This window comes from Trachurus trachurus, assembly GCF_905171665.1.
Source record: "Trachurus trachurus genome assembly, chromosome: 3".
NCBI classification, from domain to species: Eukaryota; Metazoa; Chordata; class Actinopteri; order Carangiformes; family Carangidae; genus Trachurus; species Trachurus trachurus.
Genome location: NC_139893.1, coordinates 8,568,505 through 8,586,161, shown reverse-complemented (window position 1 = coordinate 8,586,161; position 17,657 = coordinate 8,568,505). Strand labels below are relative to the sequence as shown.

General features: G+C 45.6%; 1 protein-coding gene across 1 annotated transcript in view; it reads right to left on the bottom strand.

The window, feature by feature from the left end:
- The window catches only part of igdcc3 (immunoglobulin superfamily, DCC subclass, member 3), a gene marked incomplete at both ends in the record, with an annotated part of 65,981 nt that overhangs the window by 15,430 nt on the left and 32,894 nt on the right, over positions 1-17,657 (bottom strand). Inside the window, 4 exons of the mRNA XM_084001523.1 lie at positions 9,714-9,872; positions 13,174-13,311; positions 13,659-13,789; positions 14,856-15,000. Coding sequence (XP_083857649.1) covers positions 9,714-9,872; positions 13,174-13,311; positions 13,659-13,789; positions 14,856-15,000 — 573 coding nt within the window. The remainder of the gene's footprint in view (positions 1-9,713; positions 9,873-13,173; positions 13,312-13,658; positions 13,790-14,855; positions 15,001-17,657) is intronic.

The window sequence follows — 17,657 nt, the reverse complement described above, 5'->3', positions numbered from 1 at the left end:
GTCCTGCTAAACAACAACAACAACAACAACACATTTATATGATAATAAAGTGCTGCAGTTCATAGCTTCATCATATCTCATCTCATCACCGTGGTGCAGGTTTGAAACTGTGGTCAATTAGTGGTAATAACTTATTCATTGGTTCTTGCAGTGTAATTACAGTCACATCCGCCGGAGTTTGATTTCTGGGTTGGTGCTTTTATTTGAGCTGACAGAGCTGAGAGGTATTGTATCATCTCCTCCTCTGCATTCATTATTGTCCCCGTAGTTATCAGTGATTTGATAACCTGAATTATTTATGCACATATTAACTCAAAAAAAAAATTGTTATGGTAATTATAATATCTCAGAGTCATCACTGCAGGCTGAGACCTGCAGCTCATCACAGAGCCTGTACCGTCCTGTTTCATTTTTTACTCATTATTACCTGGTGCGACTGAGCAACTGGAGTCAAACGGGTAAATTACACCTTTTACCACACAAGCTGGTCAGAAAACAACAACAACATCCAATCATCCTGTTGAGTGGAGAAAATACGCAATGTGGTGATTCATTCATAAACAGCAACTCTTGTTCATTAAGGCCTAAAATAAAACTTGAGAGTTTCTTTGTATCATGTCTTTATGTATAATAAAAAACAATAGATGCATGTAAACATGTCTCTAGATGGAAAGCTTTTATGTATCATGTATTTATGTATAATAAATCACAACAGACGCATGTTTGCCTGTGTAATGTAGATGTGTCATTAATTTGAACATAAAAACCAAAACACATGGACATGGAGGGAGATTTTGAAGCCAGTGGTGGTGGAGCAGGGAAATGAGGGTCAACAGGTAGTCGATCAAAAATCGATTCTGCAAAGTGAGTTTAAAGTAAACATGTTTTTAGCATTAGCTTCAGGCTAGCAGGACAGACCAGTATCCGTCAGTGCATGTCACACTCTGATTGAGTTGCAGCAACAGCAGCACCACCACCACCACTATTTTTGATTGACAACTGAAGATTTATTTCTCTCAGGTCTGTCAGCTTCCATCACAGTGTAAAAGAGCCTCAAGTCCCTGTCTCAGTATTTCCTTTCTTCCCTGTCATGGAGAAAAACATGAAGCAGACAATTTCTGGCCCATTTTTACACAATGGAGAGCGGGGGGGAAAAAAACAAAGAAGGAAGAAAGAAATTCTATTTTGAAACGTTAAAAATGAGCTGACAATATCAAAACAATGTGGGGAAAGTTTGGATGTTACGTCACAGACATCTATTTATTGTGTTAAAGACACGGGGGTAGATCTGACTACGCACAGACGTAACTCACAGGCAAAAAATCTTGTGTCGGTCAGTTCACTCGCTTTGACTCTTTGCATAATGTTACTTTCATAGAAAAGTACATAATTAAAATTATTTGTAATTTTAAAGGGATCGTTCAACATTTTGGCAAATTGGCCCATTGCCATAATCCCTATAGTTTTAGCAGTAGGTTCGTTACCTTTATTCGTCGGTGCAAGCTATTTTTAGAACGGCGGAGCAGAGCCTCCATAGCATATAGCTCTGAGCGAGCTGCTCAGAGCTATATGCTATGGAGGCTAATGGGATTTCTTGGTTTCCCTCATCAAACTCATCAAATACACAATCCAACAACTCCACAACGCTCTGCTGGACAAGTTGTGACCTGCACATTCACCACGCTATGAGATAATAACAGAACAGACAGACAGAGTTGTTTTAGAGGCAAATGCAGAGACTGCTTGCAGATAAACTGGTAGAGATGTGGCTTATGGAAAATGACTCCAAAATTTACTTCGGTTCACTTCTCCCATTGGAGTTAATAGACTCGCTTGCGTCTTTGCATGAGTGAGCATTTACATTTATTTTTGCATTGTGCGACTGACTCTAAATAAATGTCATTGTCCTTGCTGATCGTGTCATTAATAATAGTTTTGCAGCTCTGTGGTTCAGAAGAATACTAAATTTGACTACGCAGTCTAGACTTTTCTTCTTATTATTCTTCTGCTTCTCTTTTGTTGTCCTCCTAAAAGACAAAATGTTGTTTGTCTGACCATTTCTCCATGCAAGCATTTCCATCCTGAAGCTGTGGGACCCTTAGGCAGCTGAAAGGAGGCTGCTGACAGCTCGTGACGGCCCCTTTCATTTATCTCTCGCTCTTCCTCGGCTTTATTCCCTCTTTCTCTCAGCGTGTTCTTTGAGCGTCGTCTCAAAGGTGAAGGTCGCAGGGAGCTCTGGAAGGTATTGATTTGTACCCGTAAGGGTGTGTGGGTTAGATCATCAGCACCATCCATCCATCTTACTCTTGTTTTTTTTTCACCCCTTCTGTTCGCCTCACACTCTTTGACTCCTCCTCCTCTGCTCTTTGTTTCTCGTGTCTCTCTTGTCTTTACCCCAAAGGACGAAGATGAACCTAATTGATTTTACAACATGAGAGTGTTTGCGTGTCGCGTGATGGATTCATAAGCGCTCTTGTCGGCAATAATTTGGATTTCATTCAGAGTTCCTGTCCACTTGACTTTCCTGACTTGAAAGCAATTGACACACACTCTCATATTCACAGAGGTGTCGACTGGTTTATTTACACAAGACTAACAGACCAGCGCTTCAAGGACAAGAGGTAAAATTAACTTTTTCTTTTTTTTCTGCTGATAATAAAACAGGCCTAACCTACATATATGTGGAAATTAACAGTGCACCTTTAGTTTCCACCGATCGATTAAAGAAAAAATAACAAAACACCGACATTGACACATAATTAACATCCATGGCTTTTGTTCCTGCTACAGGGTAGAGCCTTGTCTCAGGGTTGACAGGCAGATAAAATGAAATATTGATCAGGATCGATACTGCAATGGGGCTGAAGCAAAGTGTGGTCCCATCTGATCAATATGTGAATGAAGCCAATGCTGGATGTTTCCAGCTTGGTGACAATTAATGCACACGGCCACACACACACACACACACACACATGCACACACACCTGGCAACATCGTCGTCCTGCTGGTCTGAACCATCCATCTCCCTGAGCTACAGGAGACCACACCAGCCCTGGATGTTACAGCCCATTAACTATGCATTTCATTTACACAAAGGGACCGCACGTTAGCGTGTTTACTTCCTGTTGTTTTTACCAAACCTGTCGAAATATTCTTCACTGTATATTAGAGATTCACTGGTGTTTTTTTAGGTTGTTAGTCTTGTGCGAGAGTCAAGTTGATGTTGATATGTAATCTGAAGCTCCCGTTTGTTTTATCAACTCGGAGACACAACGTTTTCGTAGCAGTAAGAGTGATTTGGCTGTTGTTTATTCGGACGATAAAGAAATAATGACGCATCAACTTGACTCTCACCGGAGACTTCACGAGACTTAGCTAAGTTTACAAACATGTCGGCTTTCTTGAAGTAAAAAACCTCTCTCTGAATGCTACACTACGGAGCCTCATGGGATTTCTTGGTTTCCCTCATCAAACTCATCAAATACACAATCCAACAACTCCAAAACGCTCTGGTGGACAAGTTGTGACCTGCACATTCACCACACTATGAGATTATAACAGAACGTTACCAGACAGAGTTGTTTTAGAGGCAAATTCATGCAAAACCGCTGATGCACGTTGCCTTCAGGGACAGTTTTTCAGAAAGTAGTCTCTGCATTTGCCTCTAAAACAACTCTGTCTCGTAGCGTTCTGTTATTATCTCATAGTGTGGTGAATGTGCAGGTCACAACTTGTCCACCAGAGCGTTGTGGAGTTGTTGGATTGTGTATTTGACGAGTTTGATGAGGGAAACCAAGAAATCCCATGAGCCTCCGTAGCGTAGCTCTGAGCAGCTCGCGGCTCTGCTCCGCCATTCTAAAAATAGCTTGCAACAACAATTAAAGGTAACAAAGCTACTCCTAAAACTATAGGGATATTATGGCAATGGGCCAATTTTCCAAAATGTTGAACTATCCCTATAAACCAAAAAGATAAGGAAGCTTTAGCCTCAGGTTGAATTTGCCAGGAATTGTCTTTTAAATGCTACTTTGCTTTGTATTTACAGTGAACGTCTCACAACAGTGAAACAAGTGGTTGGTTGCAGGGAGGACGTTTTGTTTATTGTAACCGTGCCACCGGGCCGTCAACATCTAACATAGAGTTTGTCAGGTTTGTTCTCAGGTGTTGTGCTTATATAGAAATAAAAAGAACTTTAAAGGGCTTAACGACCGCACCAAATTATGTAAATGTGCTTCAAACAGACTGTTGGCTCGTTACGTTTTATTGATGATATTTTATTTGCATATTCTCGTCCTGTGAGACAAAACTCAAATGTGCTGTAAAGATCAAAACCTGCAATTTATCGCCTATTTTGGTGGCAGAAAGAGGGATTTTTTTGTTTGTTTGTTTGTGTGTGAGTCATCAGGGACGACTCATAACGAACGCACCAAAGAGGCAGATAAAAATACCCTACTGTGGAAAATGAATTTTCAAGCTATTGGGAAACATTTAAGACATTTAATTATCTGTGGGCATGAAAAAAGAGGAGATGTTGAGGTGAGGATGTTCTTCGCAAGTGATTTACACAAAAGACAATGCGGCGTAGGAAACACTTGTTCCACAGTCGTGAGGAAAACTGTTCACGCATCTCATCCTCCGATCGATCTCTGGAATACGTTCATAGGAAAGCTTGGATTTGTGTTTCAAAACAGGAAGCGATAACCATGATTTAGAGTTCTCCACGCCGTCTCCTCGCCGACTCTTTTGAGCCCAGTTTCTGATAACAAGTGTCTCTGCGGACAAACTGTGTCTCCAAACTAACGGCCTCTGTGTCTTCGTTCATCCCGTCTCTAAAGACCAATATTCCCTCCATGTCTTCACTCAGACTTGACAGACTTTGCTGCTTCTTAATGTCATATTGCTGATTTGTTTTGGTCCATGATGCTATTGGTCCATATTTAAAGCTTGACGGATGATGGAATTTAATTTGATCATTCATATTTAAACCTCCACCTTACTTATCCCCCCCTTTTTACTTACTTATGTAGAATCGTATTATTATTTCATTGTGTATTTAAGTTCCTTTCTTTCTTTAGTTTTAATTTATTTGTGTTGTTCTTTTGTTATGATGTCTTGGTCGTAGTTTGATGTAAATGTAAATGTACTTTATTTATACAGCCCTTTACAACAATCCTTTCGGTGTACCAAAGTGCTTTACAGCAGGAAAAAAAAAATGAAGAATAAATAAAAACAAATAAAAACAGTGAAAAAACAGTGAAAAAACAAAACAAATAAAAACAGTGAAAAAACCCCTCATGAGTGGAACAATATCGAGGACGTTCACGTCGCCCGGATCGGCGTCACCGGGGCCCCACCCTGGAGCCAGGCCTGGGGTTGGGGCTCGAAGGCGAGCGCCTGGTGGCCGGGTCTCCGCCCACGGGACCCGGCCGGGCCCAGCCCGAAGGAGCGACGTGGGCCCGCCTTCCAGTAGGCCCACCACCCGCAGGAAGGACCATGAGGGGCCGGTGCCGTGTGTTTTGGGTGGCAGCCGTGGGCGGGGGCCCCGGCGACCCAATCCCCGGACAACGACTCTGGCTTTAGGGACATGGAATGTCACCTCGCTGGGGGGGAAAGAGCCTGAGCTCGTGCGGGAGGCTGAGAGGTATCGACTAGAGATAGTCGGGCTCACCTCCACGCACAGCCTGGGCTCTGGAACCCAACTCCTTGAGAGAGGCTGGACTCTCTTCCACTCTGGAGTTGCCCATGGTGAGAGGCGGCGAGCTGGTGTGGGCTTGCTCATAGCCCCCCAGCTCAGCCGCCATGTGTTGGAGTTCTCCCCACTGAACGAGAGGGTCGTTTCCCTGCGCCTTCGGGTCGGGGATAGGTCTCTCACTGTTGTCTCGGCCTACGGGCCGAACGGCAGTGCAGAGTACCCGGCCTTCCTGGAGGCCCTGGGAGGGGTGCTGGAAAGCGCTCCAACTGGGGACTCCATCGTTCTGCTGGGGGACTTCAATGCCCACGTGGGCAGCGACAGTGTTACCTGGAGAGGTGTGATTGGGAGGAACGGCCTCCCCGATCTGAACCCGAGCGGTGTTTTGTTATTGGACTTCTGTGCTAGCCACAGTTTGTCCATAACGAACACCATGTTCAGGCATAAGGGTGTCCATCAGTGCACGTGGCACCAGGACACCCTAGGCCGGAGGTCAATGATCGACTTTGTAGTCGTGTCATCTGATCTCCGGCCGTATGTCTTGGACACTCGGGTGAAGAGAGGGGCTGAGCTGTCAACTGATCACCACCTGGTGGTGAGTTGGATCCGCTGGCAGGGGAGGAAGCTGGTCAGACTTGGCAGACCCAAGCGTATCGTGAGGGTCTGCTGGGAACGTCTGGCAGAATCCCCTGTCAGGGAGGTCTTCAACTCCCACCTCCGGGAGAGCTTTGACCGGATTCCGAGGGAAGCCGGAGACATTGAGTCTGAATGGACCATGTTCTCCACTTCCATTGTTGACGCGGCCATCCGGAGCTGTGGCCGTAAGGTCTCCGGTGCTTGTCGCGGCGGTAATCCCCGAACCCGGTGGTGGACACCAGAAGTAAGGGATGCCGTCAAGCTGAAGAAGGAGTCCTACCGAGCCTGGTTAGCTCGGGGGACTCCCGAGGCAGCTGACGGGTACCGGCAGGCCAAGCGGACGGCAGCCCGGGCGGTCACGGAAGCAAAAACTCGGGTCTGGGAAAAGTTCGGGGAGGCCATGGAGGAGGACTACCGGTCGGCCTCGAGGAAATTCTGGCAAACCATCCGACGCCTCAGGAGGGGGAAGCAGTGCTCCGCCAACACTGTTTACAGTGGAGGAGGGGAGCTGTTGACCTCGACTGGGGATATCGTCGGACGGTGGAAGGAATACTTCGAGGATCTCCTCAATCCCACTGACATGCCTTCCGTCGAGGAAGCAGAGGCTGAGGATTCAGAGGTTGATTCATTCATCACCCAAGCTGAAGTCACTGAGGTAGTCCGGAAGCTCCTCAGTGGCAAGGCACCGGGGGTGGATAAGATCCGCCCTGAGTACCTCAAGTCTCTGGATGTTGCGGGGCTGTCGTGGCTGACACGCCTCTGCAGCATCGCGTGGCAGTCGGGGACAGTGCCTCTGGACTGGCAGACCGGGGTGGTGGTCCCTCTCTTCAAAAAGGGGGACCGGAGGGTGTGTCCCAACTACCGGGGGATCACACTCCTCAGCCTCCCGGGGAAAGTCTATTCCAGGGTGCTGGAGAGGAGAATTCGGCCGATAGTCGAACCTCGGATTCAGGAGGAACAATGCGGTTTTCGTCCTGGCCGTGGAACGCTGGACCAGCTCTACACCCTCCGCAGGGTGCTCGAGGGTGCATGGGAGTTTGCCCAACCAGTCCACATGTGTTTTGTGGACTTGGAGAAGGCTTTCGACCGTGTCCCACGTGGCATCCTGTGGGAGGTGCTCCGAGAGTATGGGGTCGGAGGCCCTCTGCTGAGGGCTGTACGGTCCCTGTATGACCGGAGCAGGAGCTTGGTTCGCATTGCCGGCAGTAAGTCAGACCTGTTCCCGGTGCGTGTTGGACTCCGGCAGGGCTGCCCTTTGTCACCGGTTCTGTTCATTATTTATATGGACAGAATTTCTAGGCGCAGCCAAGTGCCGGAGGGGGTACGGTTCGGGAGCCACTTGATTTCATCTCTGCTTTTTGCAGATGATGTGGTCTTGTTGGCTCCCTCGAGCCAGGACCTTCAGCATGCACTGGGGCGGTTTGCAGCCGAGTGTGAAGCAGCTGGGATGAGAATCAGCACCTCTAAGTCCGAGGCCATGGTTCTCGACCGGAAAAAGGTGGCTTGCACCCTCCAGGTCGGGGGAGAGTTCCTGCCTCAGGTGGAGGAGTTTAAGTATCTTGGGGTCCTGTTCACGAGTGAGGGGAGAACGGAGCGCGAGATCGACAGGCGGATCGGTGCGGCGGCCGCAGTAATGCGGTCATTGTATCGGTCCGTCGTGGTGAAGAAGGAGCTGAGCCGAAAGGCAAAGCTCTCGATTTACCGGTCGATCTACGTTCCCACCCTCACCTATGGTCATGAACTCTGGGTCATGACCGAAAGAACGGGATCCCGGATACAAGCGGCCGAAATGAGTTTCCTCCGCAGGGTGGCGGGGCGCTCCCTTAGAGATAGGGTGAGGAGCTCTGTCACCCGGGAGGAGCTCGGAGTAGAGCCGCTGCTCCTCCACATCGAGAGGAGCCAGCTGAGGTGGCTCGGGCACCTGTATAGGATGCCCCCTGGACGCCTCCCTCGTGAGGTGTTCCGGGCATGTCCCACCGGGAGGAGGCCCCGAGGAAGACCCAGGACACGCTGGAGTGACTACGTCACTCGGCTGGCCTGGGAACGCCTTGGGGTCCCCCCGGAAGAGCTGGAGGAAGTGTCCGGGGAGAGGGAAGTCTGGGGATCCCTGCTCCGACTGCTGCCCCCGCGACCCGACTCCGGATCAAGCGGATGAAAATGGATGGATGGATGGAAAAACAGTGAAAGCAATACAAATTCAGCAAAATCAAATAGGTTAAAATAAGGTAAAATAAGATAAAAGTGTCATCATGCTACTGGGTATTAAAATAAATAGGTTTTTAGCCCAGATTTGAAGACATGGTTCTGCATGGTTTGGGGCGTTTTGAGTCCCAGTGGTTATATGTACAGTATGTGTTATTAATATGTCTGGAAATAAAATATTATATAAAGATATTGTTGGGAAAAAAACAAACCTCCACCTGATTGTCATTGTTGAGGATTTTCATTGTGATTCTGTGATTGGTTAGTTAGACTAGTTGTTGGTTACCTCTCCTTATTTGTGTGGAGATAACTGACTATAATATTAAACATGGATGCAGCCTACATGATATATCACACATACAGTACATAGATTTATTAAAGAGCTGTTTTCAGATTGAGCTCTTCCACTGCAGCTGATACAAAAATGTGTGAGAGTCAGGCTGAGACCCGCCGCTCGACCACCTGTCACTCAAAGCGGCTGAACCTTCAATTATCCAGAATTTAAAGCCTTAATAAAGCTGAAACGAGTGAGTTAGATAAAAATGACTCCCCATCCAGTCGTCATGTAGGAAGAAATTAACCATAAAAGACAATACCCTTTTCTTTTCTTACCCATTTAAACACTTCATATGAATTTCTTGCTATAAATTTAGATATTGTAATTTGGGGACTGGAAACGTGCATTTTTTGGCACTTCCACACTTCAGCTGCTGCTTGCTATCAACATGATTCGCACCAAAAAACAAACATCTTCACTGCTGCTCGTCAGGTATGAAAATCAATCTATAACAGTGCAGCGGCGTATTTTGGTTCACATTTGGATTAAAATCATGCGAAACCTTCTGACAAGATTTGCAGCATCAGAATAATTTCCCGTCCTCCCACACGGAGTAAACAAGCGATTCAGATGCAGAGACGCTGGTGCGACTATACAGGCAGCGCCGCCCGCCCACAGCCGGTTTCCTGCGTTCCAGCAAAACGTAAAACTCAAAGCGTCGGCTGGTGGGACGTTGGTGAAGTTATCACACTGTGCACTGAAGTCCACCCACAGAACTGACAAGCTTTACCTTATCACCTGACCACAGCTGTATATAATGTGCTGTGAGTTGAGTTCTTCCTCCACCAACTCCTACCCGATCTTTGGGAAAAAAAAGAAAAAGGCTCTTTACTTTCATCCAGAACTCACCTTGGACCACCAGTCGTCCCTGAGCCGTCCTACGAACGCGAGTCCCTGGTTTATTCGCAGCGCACACATAGACCCCTGAGTGCTGCACACCAACATCTGAGATCATCAGATTCCCCGTGCCGAGTACCTGGATTCCCTCCACGCCGATGGGACGGCCATCTAACCAGGGGGAAAAAAGATAAAGACAAAGAGAAAGAGATGTTGAGAGGGATAAAGGGAGATTATTTCTATAATAAAACCACAAAATGTGACCGACTGTGCACATGTAGAGCATGTGTTCATGTAAGACGGGGTGAACGAGGGTGCGTGCACTACTGTAAAGATCAAAGTGGGGCTTAAATTGCCAGCAAGAAAGACTAATTAAATATATTGCACATTTACAGCTGACAGAGGCAGGCAGCGCTATTTCTGGCTCTCTCGGGGGTCAAGGATGCAGCCTGAGCCTTCACAGCGAAGTGCGTGTGTGTGTGTGTGTGTGTGTGTGTGTGAGAACTGTAATGTCTTGTGATGAAGCTGCCAGAACAACAGGCACATAGGTAGGGAAGAGAGGGAGGTCACTGGGTTCGTGATTGTTTGCTGTGCCAAGCGCCACACACACACGGGCTGTAATTAGTTGTCTTTACACAGAGCTTATGATGTTGTTAACAGAAAGAATTATATCGTTTTTTCCAAGGTTTTACAGTGAATTGATGTTTTTACAGTACGTAGAGCTGCTCTAATGGACGGTCAGTTATTGAAGGTTTTTCATATTTGACACTTTGAACCTTTTCTGGCCTTTCTCTGATGACGAAGCCTTGGAAAGCTCGACGTTCACTTTTAAACAGTTGCACAGGAGATGTTCCTGCTGCCGCTGAGGGATGAGGAAGTCTAACTGCAACTTCTAATCTACTATCAAGTTACACAATCCATGGCTGCCTCCACTCTGCTCTGGCTGTACTTACATGATAAGCTCACACTTTCTCTCCTTGCTCCCTATCTGGAGCCTCAACCCCTCCGACAATGACTTCAGTCTGTCTCTGATATTAGCTGTGGGGCCGAGGGGGCATTTTAATCCCATCTCTGACTTCCATCTGCAGCCTGCCAGCCTGCACCGTCCAGGTTTGATGTGTTAAAAGGGCCGGGCGGGGGGGCGGGGAAATGGGCACCATGCTGGACACATGCAGAGGCTGGAGCTCCAGCCAGAGATACAAACCATATGGTCACTAGTCAGCAGGGTATTTTTAGGTGGGCTCCGTGCAAATGGGCTTTTTGTACTCAAATATTTCTATGAATAGCAATGAATGAATGAGTCATAACAGAGAAATGTAAAAAAAAAAAAAAAAAAAAAAATCGACATAACAGTGAAATGGACAATAAAATCTGATGGATACATTAAAACAAGAATAAAATGGTGCTATAAAATCAGTGTAATAAGAATTTTAAAGGGACAGTTCAACATTTTTGGCAAATTGGTCCATTGCCATAATCCCTATAGTCATAGCAGTAGGTTCATTACCTTTAATTGTCGGTGCAAACTATTTTTAGAACGGCGGAGCAGAGTCGCTAGCTGCTCAGAGCTACGCTACAGAGGCTAATGGGATTTCTTGGTTTCCCTCATAAAACTTATCAAATACACAATCCAACAACTCCAAAACGCTCTGGTGGACAAGTTGTGACCTGCACATTCACCACGCTATGAGATAATAACAGAACGTTACAAGACAGTTGTTTTAGAGGCAAATGCAGAGACTGCTTGCAGATAAACTGGTAGAGATGTGGCTTATGGAAAATGACTCAAATACAGAGACTACTTGCAAAAACTGTCCCTGAAGGCAACGCGCATCAGTGGTTTTGCATGAATCTCCCTCTAAAACAACTCTGTCTCATAACCTTCCATTATTATCTCATAGCGTGGTGAATGTGCAGGTCACAACTTGTCCACCAGAGCGTTTTGGAGTTGTTGGATTGTGTATTTGATAAGTTTGATGAGGGAAACCAAGAAATCCCATCAGTCTAAAAATAGCTTGCACTGACAAATAAAGGTAACAAACCTACTGCTATGACTATAGGGATTATGGCAATGGGCCAATTTGCCAAAATGTTGAACTATCCCTTTAAGATTCCCCTCAGTCACTGCACTTGGAAAAAAAAAAGATTATTATCTTTAAAGACCCTAATGCCTCTCACAGCTTTCTGGAGTAAAATCCACAAAGCAGCCATTAGATCCATCACAATTAATCAGGAGAATCTCACAGTCAGTTAAAACTTCACTTGAGGCCTGTGCACTGAAGCCTGACTGAATCCCTGCAGCTTCATTTAGACACGACGTAATCTCATGGTGATGGAGAGGACAGTATTTGTAATTCATCATGACAAATTATTGAGAAAAAAAAACAAATCACTCACTAACAAAATGCTTACCAAAGTGGTTTCTGCTGCGCGTCTGTCATTATGATGTCGTCGTCTTATTGCTCTTTCTGCATTTTCTCCATTATCACAAACACACTCAGTGGACTGAGAAGTGACAGTCCACTGAGCTTTTGTCTAAACAAAAGCTGCCCTGTTCTTTTCTTTCTTTACTTTTCACTACTATATTTCTTTCTCTCTCTGTTGCCGCCCCCCCCCTCTCTGTCAGTTTCTCTCCGTCAGGCACTAATTAACTTAGTGTCAGAAAAGAAAGAGAACACGCTCGCAAGCTGCGGAGCCGTGCAATGAATAGCAGCAAACAAACTCTTGCATTAAGGAGTGACTGATGTGAAACTATCAGATTCATTATGCAGCTTATCCCAGCCTCCCCTGCTGTAATCTAATACATACAAATCCCATCGTGTTAGCATTTCATTCTAGCGATATTGTGTAAGGCAATACCCTCAATCTGATTACGCCTCCAAACTGTTTGGGAGGGAGGGAAGGGAAGGGAGGGGGCAATTTACATTTGGGAACAGCAAATCAGATTGGATAATAGGTAAAGAAAACAGATAGCAGATTGAAAAATTGGTCACGACAGACTTTGAGTGATAGTCAAGAAAAAACGCACATGACGGGGAAGGGAGAAACTAATCGCATCTGCCTCAGCACCTCGCAGCAATTACTCTCCAGGCTCTGCAGCGCTCGGGAGGGAGGTTCAACTTCATGAGGAGATGAAGCATGCATTTATCAACACAGAGTCGAACATAATGTTTAGCCCTCAGGCCTAATGTTGAATCCCATTGCCGTGTTACATGTATGTGTACTACACACACACAAACACACATAATAGACGCTCTGCTGTATCATGTGTATTCTGTGCACACATGCGTTACACAACAACAATGCGGCCCAGATCAAAGATGTGATGCAACGGAGGAGGAAGGACACGGAGCACGTCAACGACCTACGAAGGAACTCTCTGCTGGTCTCCTTGAAACATGCAGGAAATGAAAAAAGGAAGAAAAGAAAACAAACGGACGTAGTACAAGCGACTCCTGGACATTTTTCTCACCTAGTCTGCTCCAGGACACGATGGGCCGAGGGTATCCGGTCGCAACGCACTCCAAGATGGCAGTCTGGTGAACGGTGAGCGTGAGGTTTTCCGGACCGACCAGGATCATGGGCTCTTTGTAAACAGATGACTGGGAGCCTGGAAAAGAAAAAGAGACAGAGAGAGAGAGAGAGAAAGAAAGAAAGAAGGGAGCATAAGATGGGAATGAGCGTGATGGATGGCATCCTTTAATTGGATTTCCCTCGAGTGCATTAGCTCAATATGCGGTATCTCTTAGATCAGGCACAGGAACAAAAGGTTTGGGAATACGCTGGGCAGATAAACAGAGGAGGAGGCAGCGGTCGTACTCCAGCTGTGATGGAGGGAACAAAAGATCTGCACATGACTCAGACTTACAGTATAAATTAATTTACACTCAGTGAAGGTGTGCATGCTTGTAAAAGAAAAAAAAAACATGGTGTGAAAACCGTTTAAATATTACAAACCTGACACAGTGAGGAGCGCTTCGGTGCTGTGTTTCACTCCCGCGCTGTTGTGGGCCACACAGCAGAACTTCCCGCTGTCCTCCTCTCGCACCCCTGTGATCTGCAGGACACCTGTGGGCAGCAGCGTGTACCTACAGATAGACGGATAAAAACAAGACGTCAGACACGAGGTAAGACACAAACCTGGTAAACGACGTGTAAACAGGGTTCCCACTCTTTTCCTGAAATCATTATCCAGGACTTTTTCAGCTGCTACAGAACGACACACTACACTCATACATCCCCCGTCCCATTCATGCTTTGGAGAAGTGCTCTTTTAGATAGTTGTACCTTATTTTGCACATGATTGTTTCTATGTTTACAGTAGTCTTCTTTCCGCCCCAGAAGTCTGATTTAAAGGGATAGTTCAACATTTTAGCAAATTTGCCTGTTGCCATAATCCCTGTAGTCATAGCAGTAGGTTCGTTACCATTAATTATCGGTGCATGTTGTTTTTAGATCCGTGAGACAGAGCCGTGAGCTGCTCAGTGAAGACAACGGAGGTGAATGGTACTTTCGCTTTTCCCTCATCAAACTCATCAAATACACAATCCAACAACTCCAAAACGCTCTCGTGGACAAGTTGTGACCTGCACATTCACCACGCTATGAGATAATAATGTAACATAACGAGACAGAGTTGTTTTTGAGGCAAATGCGTAGCCGGAACTACATTCCCAACACGGCTGCTGGGCGGAGTGATATCAAAAGTAGTTCTGAGTATTTGCTTCATTTGTCCTAATGTTACATAATTATATGTTATTATTTCATAGTGTGGTGAATGTGCAGGTCACAACTTGTCCACCAGAGCGTTTTGGAGTTGTTGGATTGTGTATTTGATGGATCTCCTATGACTATAGGGATTATGGCAATAGGCAAATTTTCCCAAATGTTGAACTATCCCTTTAAAGATGGGCAGTCTACGGCTTTAACTTATCTATGAAATAATATCTAGTCTCTAGTTTTCTTGCTAAAAAAGTCAAATGGAGCTCTGGTAACTGAGCATTTCCAGGACATTTGACTTGTTTTTCCCTGATTTTCCACATGTTTTCCATGACTGAAAAATTAGTCAACCATTTTCCAGGTTTTCCAGGACGTGTGGGAACCCTGATAAAACGCTGTCATGCCTCATGATGAGAGATCAGCCCGGTCACAAACCTCTCGTCCTTGGTGTCCACTGGACGGCTGTCTTTCTCCCAGCTGATGACGGGCTCTGGCAGGCCGTGGATCTGGCACTGGAACCGGGCCACGCTGGACTCCTCCACGTGCACCGACTCCGGCTGGACGTGGAAATCTGCCATGGCTGTTGGCGAGAGGCAGAGAGAGAGAGAGAGAGAGAGGAGGGTGTTACTGTAGCTGCAGAGCCTGGTTTGCTTCTTACAGGGAAAGAACAACTTCTGTGATGTTTACATTTCTGGAAACATCATCTAAACATTAACGCCAGCAGCTGTAACGAGGTAAAACAGCTCCACGGAAACAACGCTGCCGTGTGCTGCGATGTGCCGAGTTGTGAACATACAGTAGTATACTCATTAACTCATATTGTGTAGAAATCTCAAGACAACAGATAATGATCCACAGGGTGTGAATACTGACTGACAACTGCATAAAGTGCACAAGTATAAGTAATAAGTAAGTACTGTAATAACAATAACAATAATATCAATCAAATCACAACGAGACGACAGAAGTGGCTTCAATGAGCTGCTGCATACAACCCACACTGATTGTTAACTGTTGTGCTTTTTTTCTTTTTTTACTGCTGCGAACAGAGTGCAAATTATACAATGACAAGTGGAGGGGTCAACATTTTCTCCAAGGTGTAAAGGGAACTTGATATAGCGCAGGTACATGCTTGAGTTAACAGAAGTCTTACAGCATCCTTACAGTATCTTGCAACAACACAACACAGAACCAAATGCACTACCTACATAGCAAAGACAATGGCTGGTGTGTTACCATACAGTACATGCTAGATTCACATCCTGAACTGGTCCCAATATTGGAATAAATGGATAAGACAGGACTCTATAGTCTATAGGCTCAGACTGGCTAGCTGTGCCACACAAACAGTTCAAAGGGTGGATTCCTGTTCAGAGAGCACACACACACACACACACACACACACACACACACACACACACACACACACACACACACACACACACACAGCTGAAGCCGCAGTCATCAGTTGCTGAAGGTGATCTCCTCGTTGTCGTCGTCATATATGTAAAGTACGGGGCAGGCATATGGATTTTTCTTGCCATATGTTAACATTTAGTATGTAGGTCAGGCGCATTTAAAAAAAAATTCATGTCAATAACGACAAGGACGACAGACACACACACACACATAAACACACACACACACACACACACACATTGGCATATAGCAAAAAAAGCCAGTATCAATATCCCCAACAGAGAGCCTCATTCAGCTGCACCTCACATATCCACTCCCCGCAGAACAAAGGCGGCGTCGAAGGTGGAGCCAGCGACAAACTCAATTAGAGAGAGGCCCTCTGCTTCCGCGGTTCTCCCACCTTCTTCAACACAAGTGCGCTCATTTAAATGTCAACCGTAATTAACTTGGACGAAGGGGACTTATCTGAACACAGTTAGCATAACAAGAGGGACGGACTCTTTATTATTTCATCCCCTCTTCTCCTGCTCTTCTTCCAACCTGTAGCCTGCATGAATTCATCTCTTTACAGGATGAGTGAGTAGTTACTTAGTCCTCTGCCTGGTTATTGTCCGTTTGTCCTTCCACTCATGTCTTCTTCCTTCATTCATTGTGTGTTTTACGTGTATCATTGGTCCTGAGATACATCTTTTCCTGTATTTTACACAGTGGATAATGTGTTTTTTTTAACTTATTTATCGACTTCTCCTCTGTTCCTGTTGTGAATCATCCACTTCGACGCGTCATTCATGGTTATTTCATACTAGTGCACATAGACGTTTCAATATCTGCACTGAAATGAGAGACTAAACTGCAAACATTGTGTTTTAATGGACCAGAGATTGAGAGTGAAGAGTGAGCGAGATACTTCATATAGAGTGGCGGTACTTTAGAGCGGTCGCTGCGGCTGCATCACTTGGTCCGACGCTGTGATTATTCCATTTCAAGGTTTAATGAGAAATGTGTCATTCTCCGACACGACTTGACCTTAGATCTCTGAATGGATGTATGGAGCTCTGATGAAAATTTAAACATGCTAATTTAGTATTCCTCCAGTAGCGGCTTCACCCTCCATGAGCGACGAGCACGTTCACTGTTCTTCATTGTTTTGTCTCGAGTGCAGAAAATCTGACTGTTACTCAGCCTGACAGATTTTTTCTTCTTGTTCTTCTTGGGCTTTTTTTTTTTATTTCCCCATTTTGCGTCTCTTACAGCAGGGCCACACTTAAACAGCTGCGCATGTTACTGAGGTAATTCGGCTTAAGTGCCTGTGTCAAGGGCCCTGCTGCAATTTTTTCCACCTGGGACTCACAACCCTTCAGCCATAAAATGTTTCAGGTCAACTTCAGCGTAGACGCCACAGAGGCCATCGGTAATATTTTATCCCCGAGCCACTGTAATAGCTGATATACAGCTTTTTACATGCCCTTATCATAATACTTGTTTCCTTTTACCAGTGCACTGCAAAGATTTAAAACATTCTTCACTTTTATTCAATTCACCAAAGTAGTAAAACACTGGAACTTGTTAGAAACTTGCCAGAAATATCAAATTATTATATCTGATGACAGAGTATTGGTCCGTAACAACTCTTTTTATGGGCTCACAGTTTTTCTTTTCCTGGACAGTGTTGACAAAAGCAATCAGCAGCAGTTTCTGCTGTAGCTCAGAGCTGCAACAGGGCAGAGGCTGTGCAGAGTGCAGCAGCCCTGACCGAATGTCCTGGAGGCACTGCCACCGCCGCTGCCACCACCACTGCTGCTGATGCTGATGCAGCTG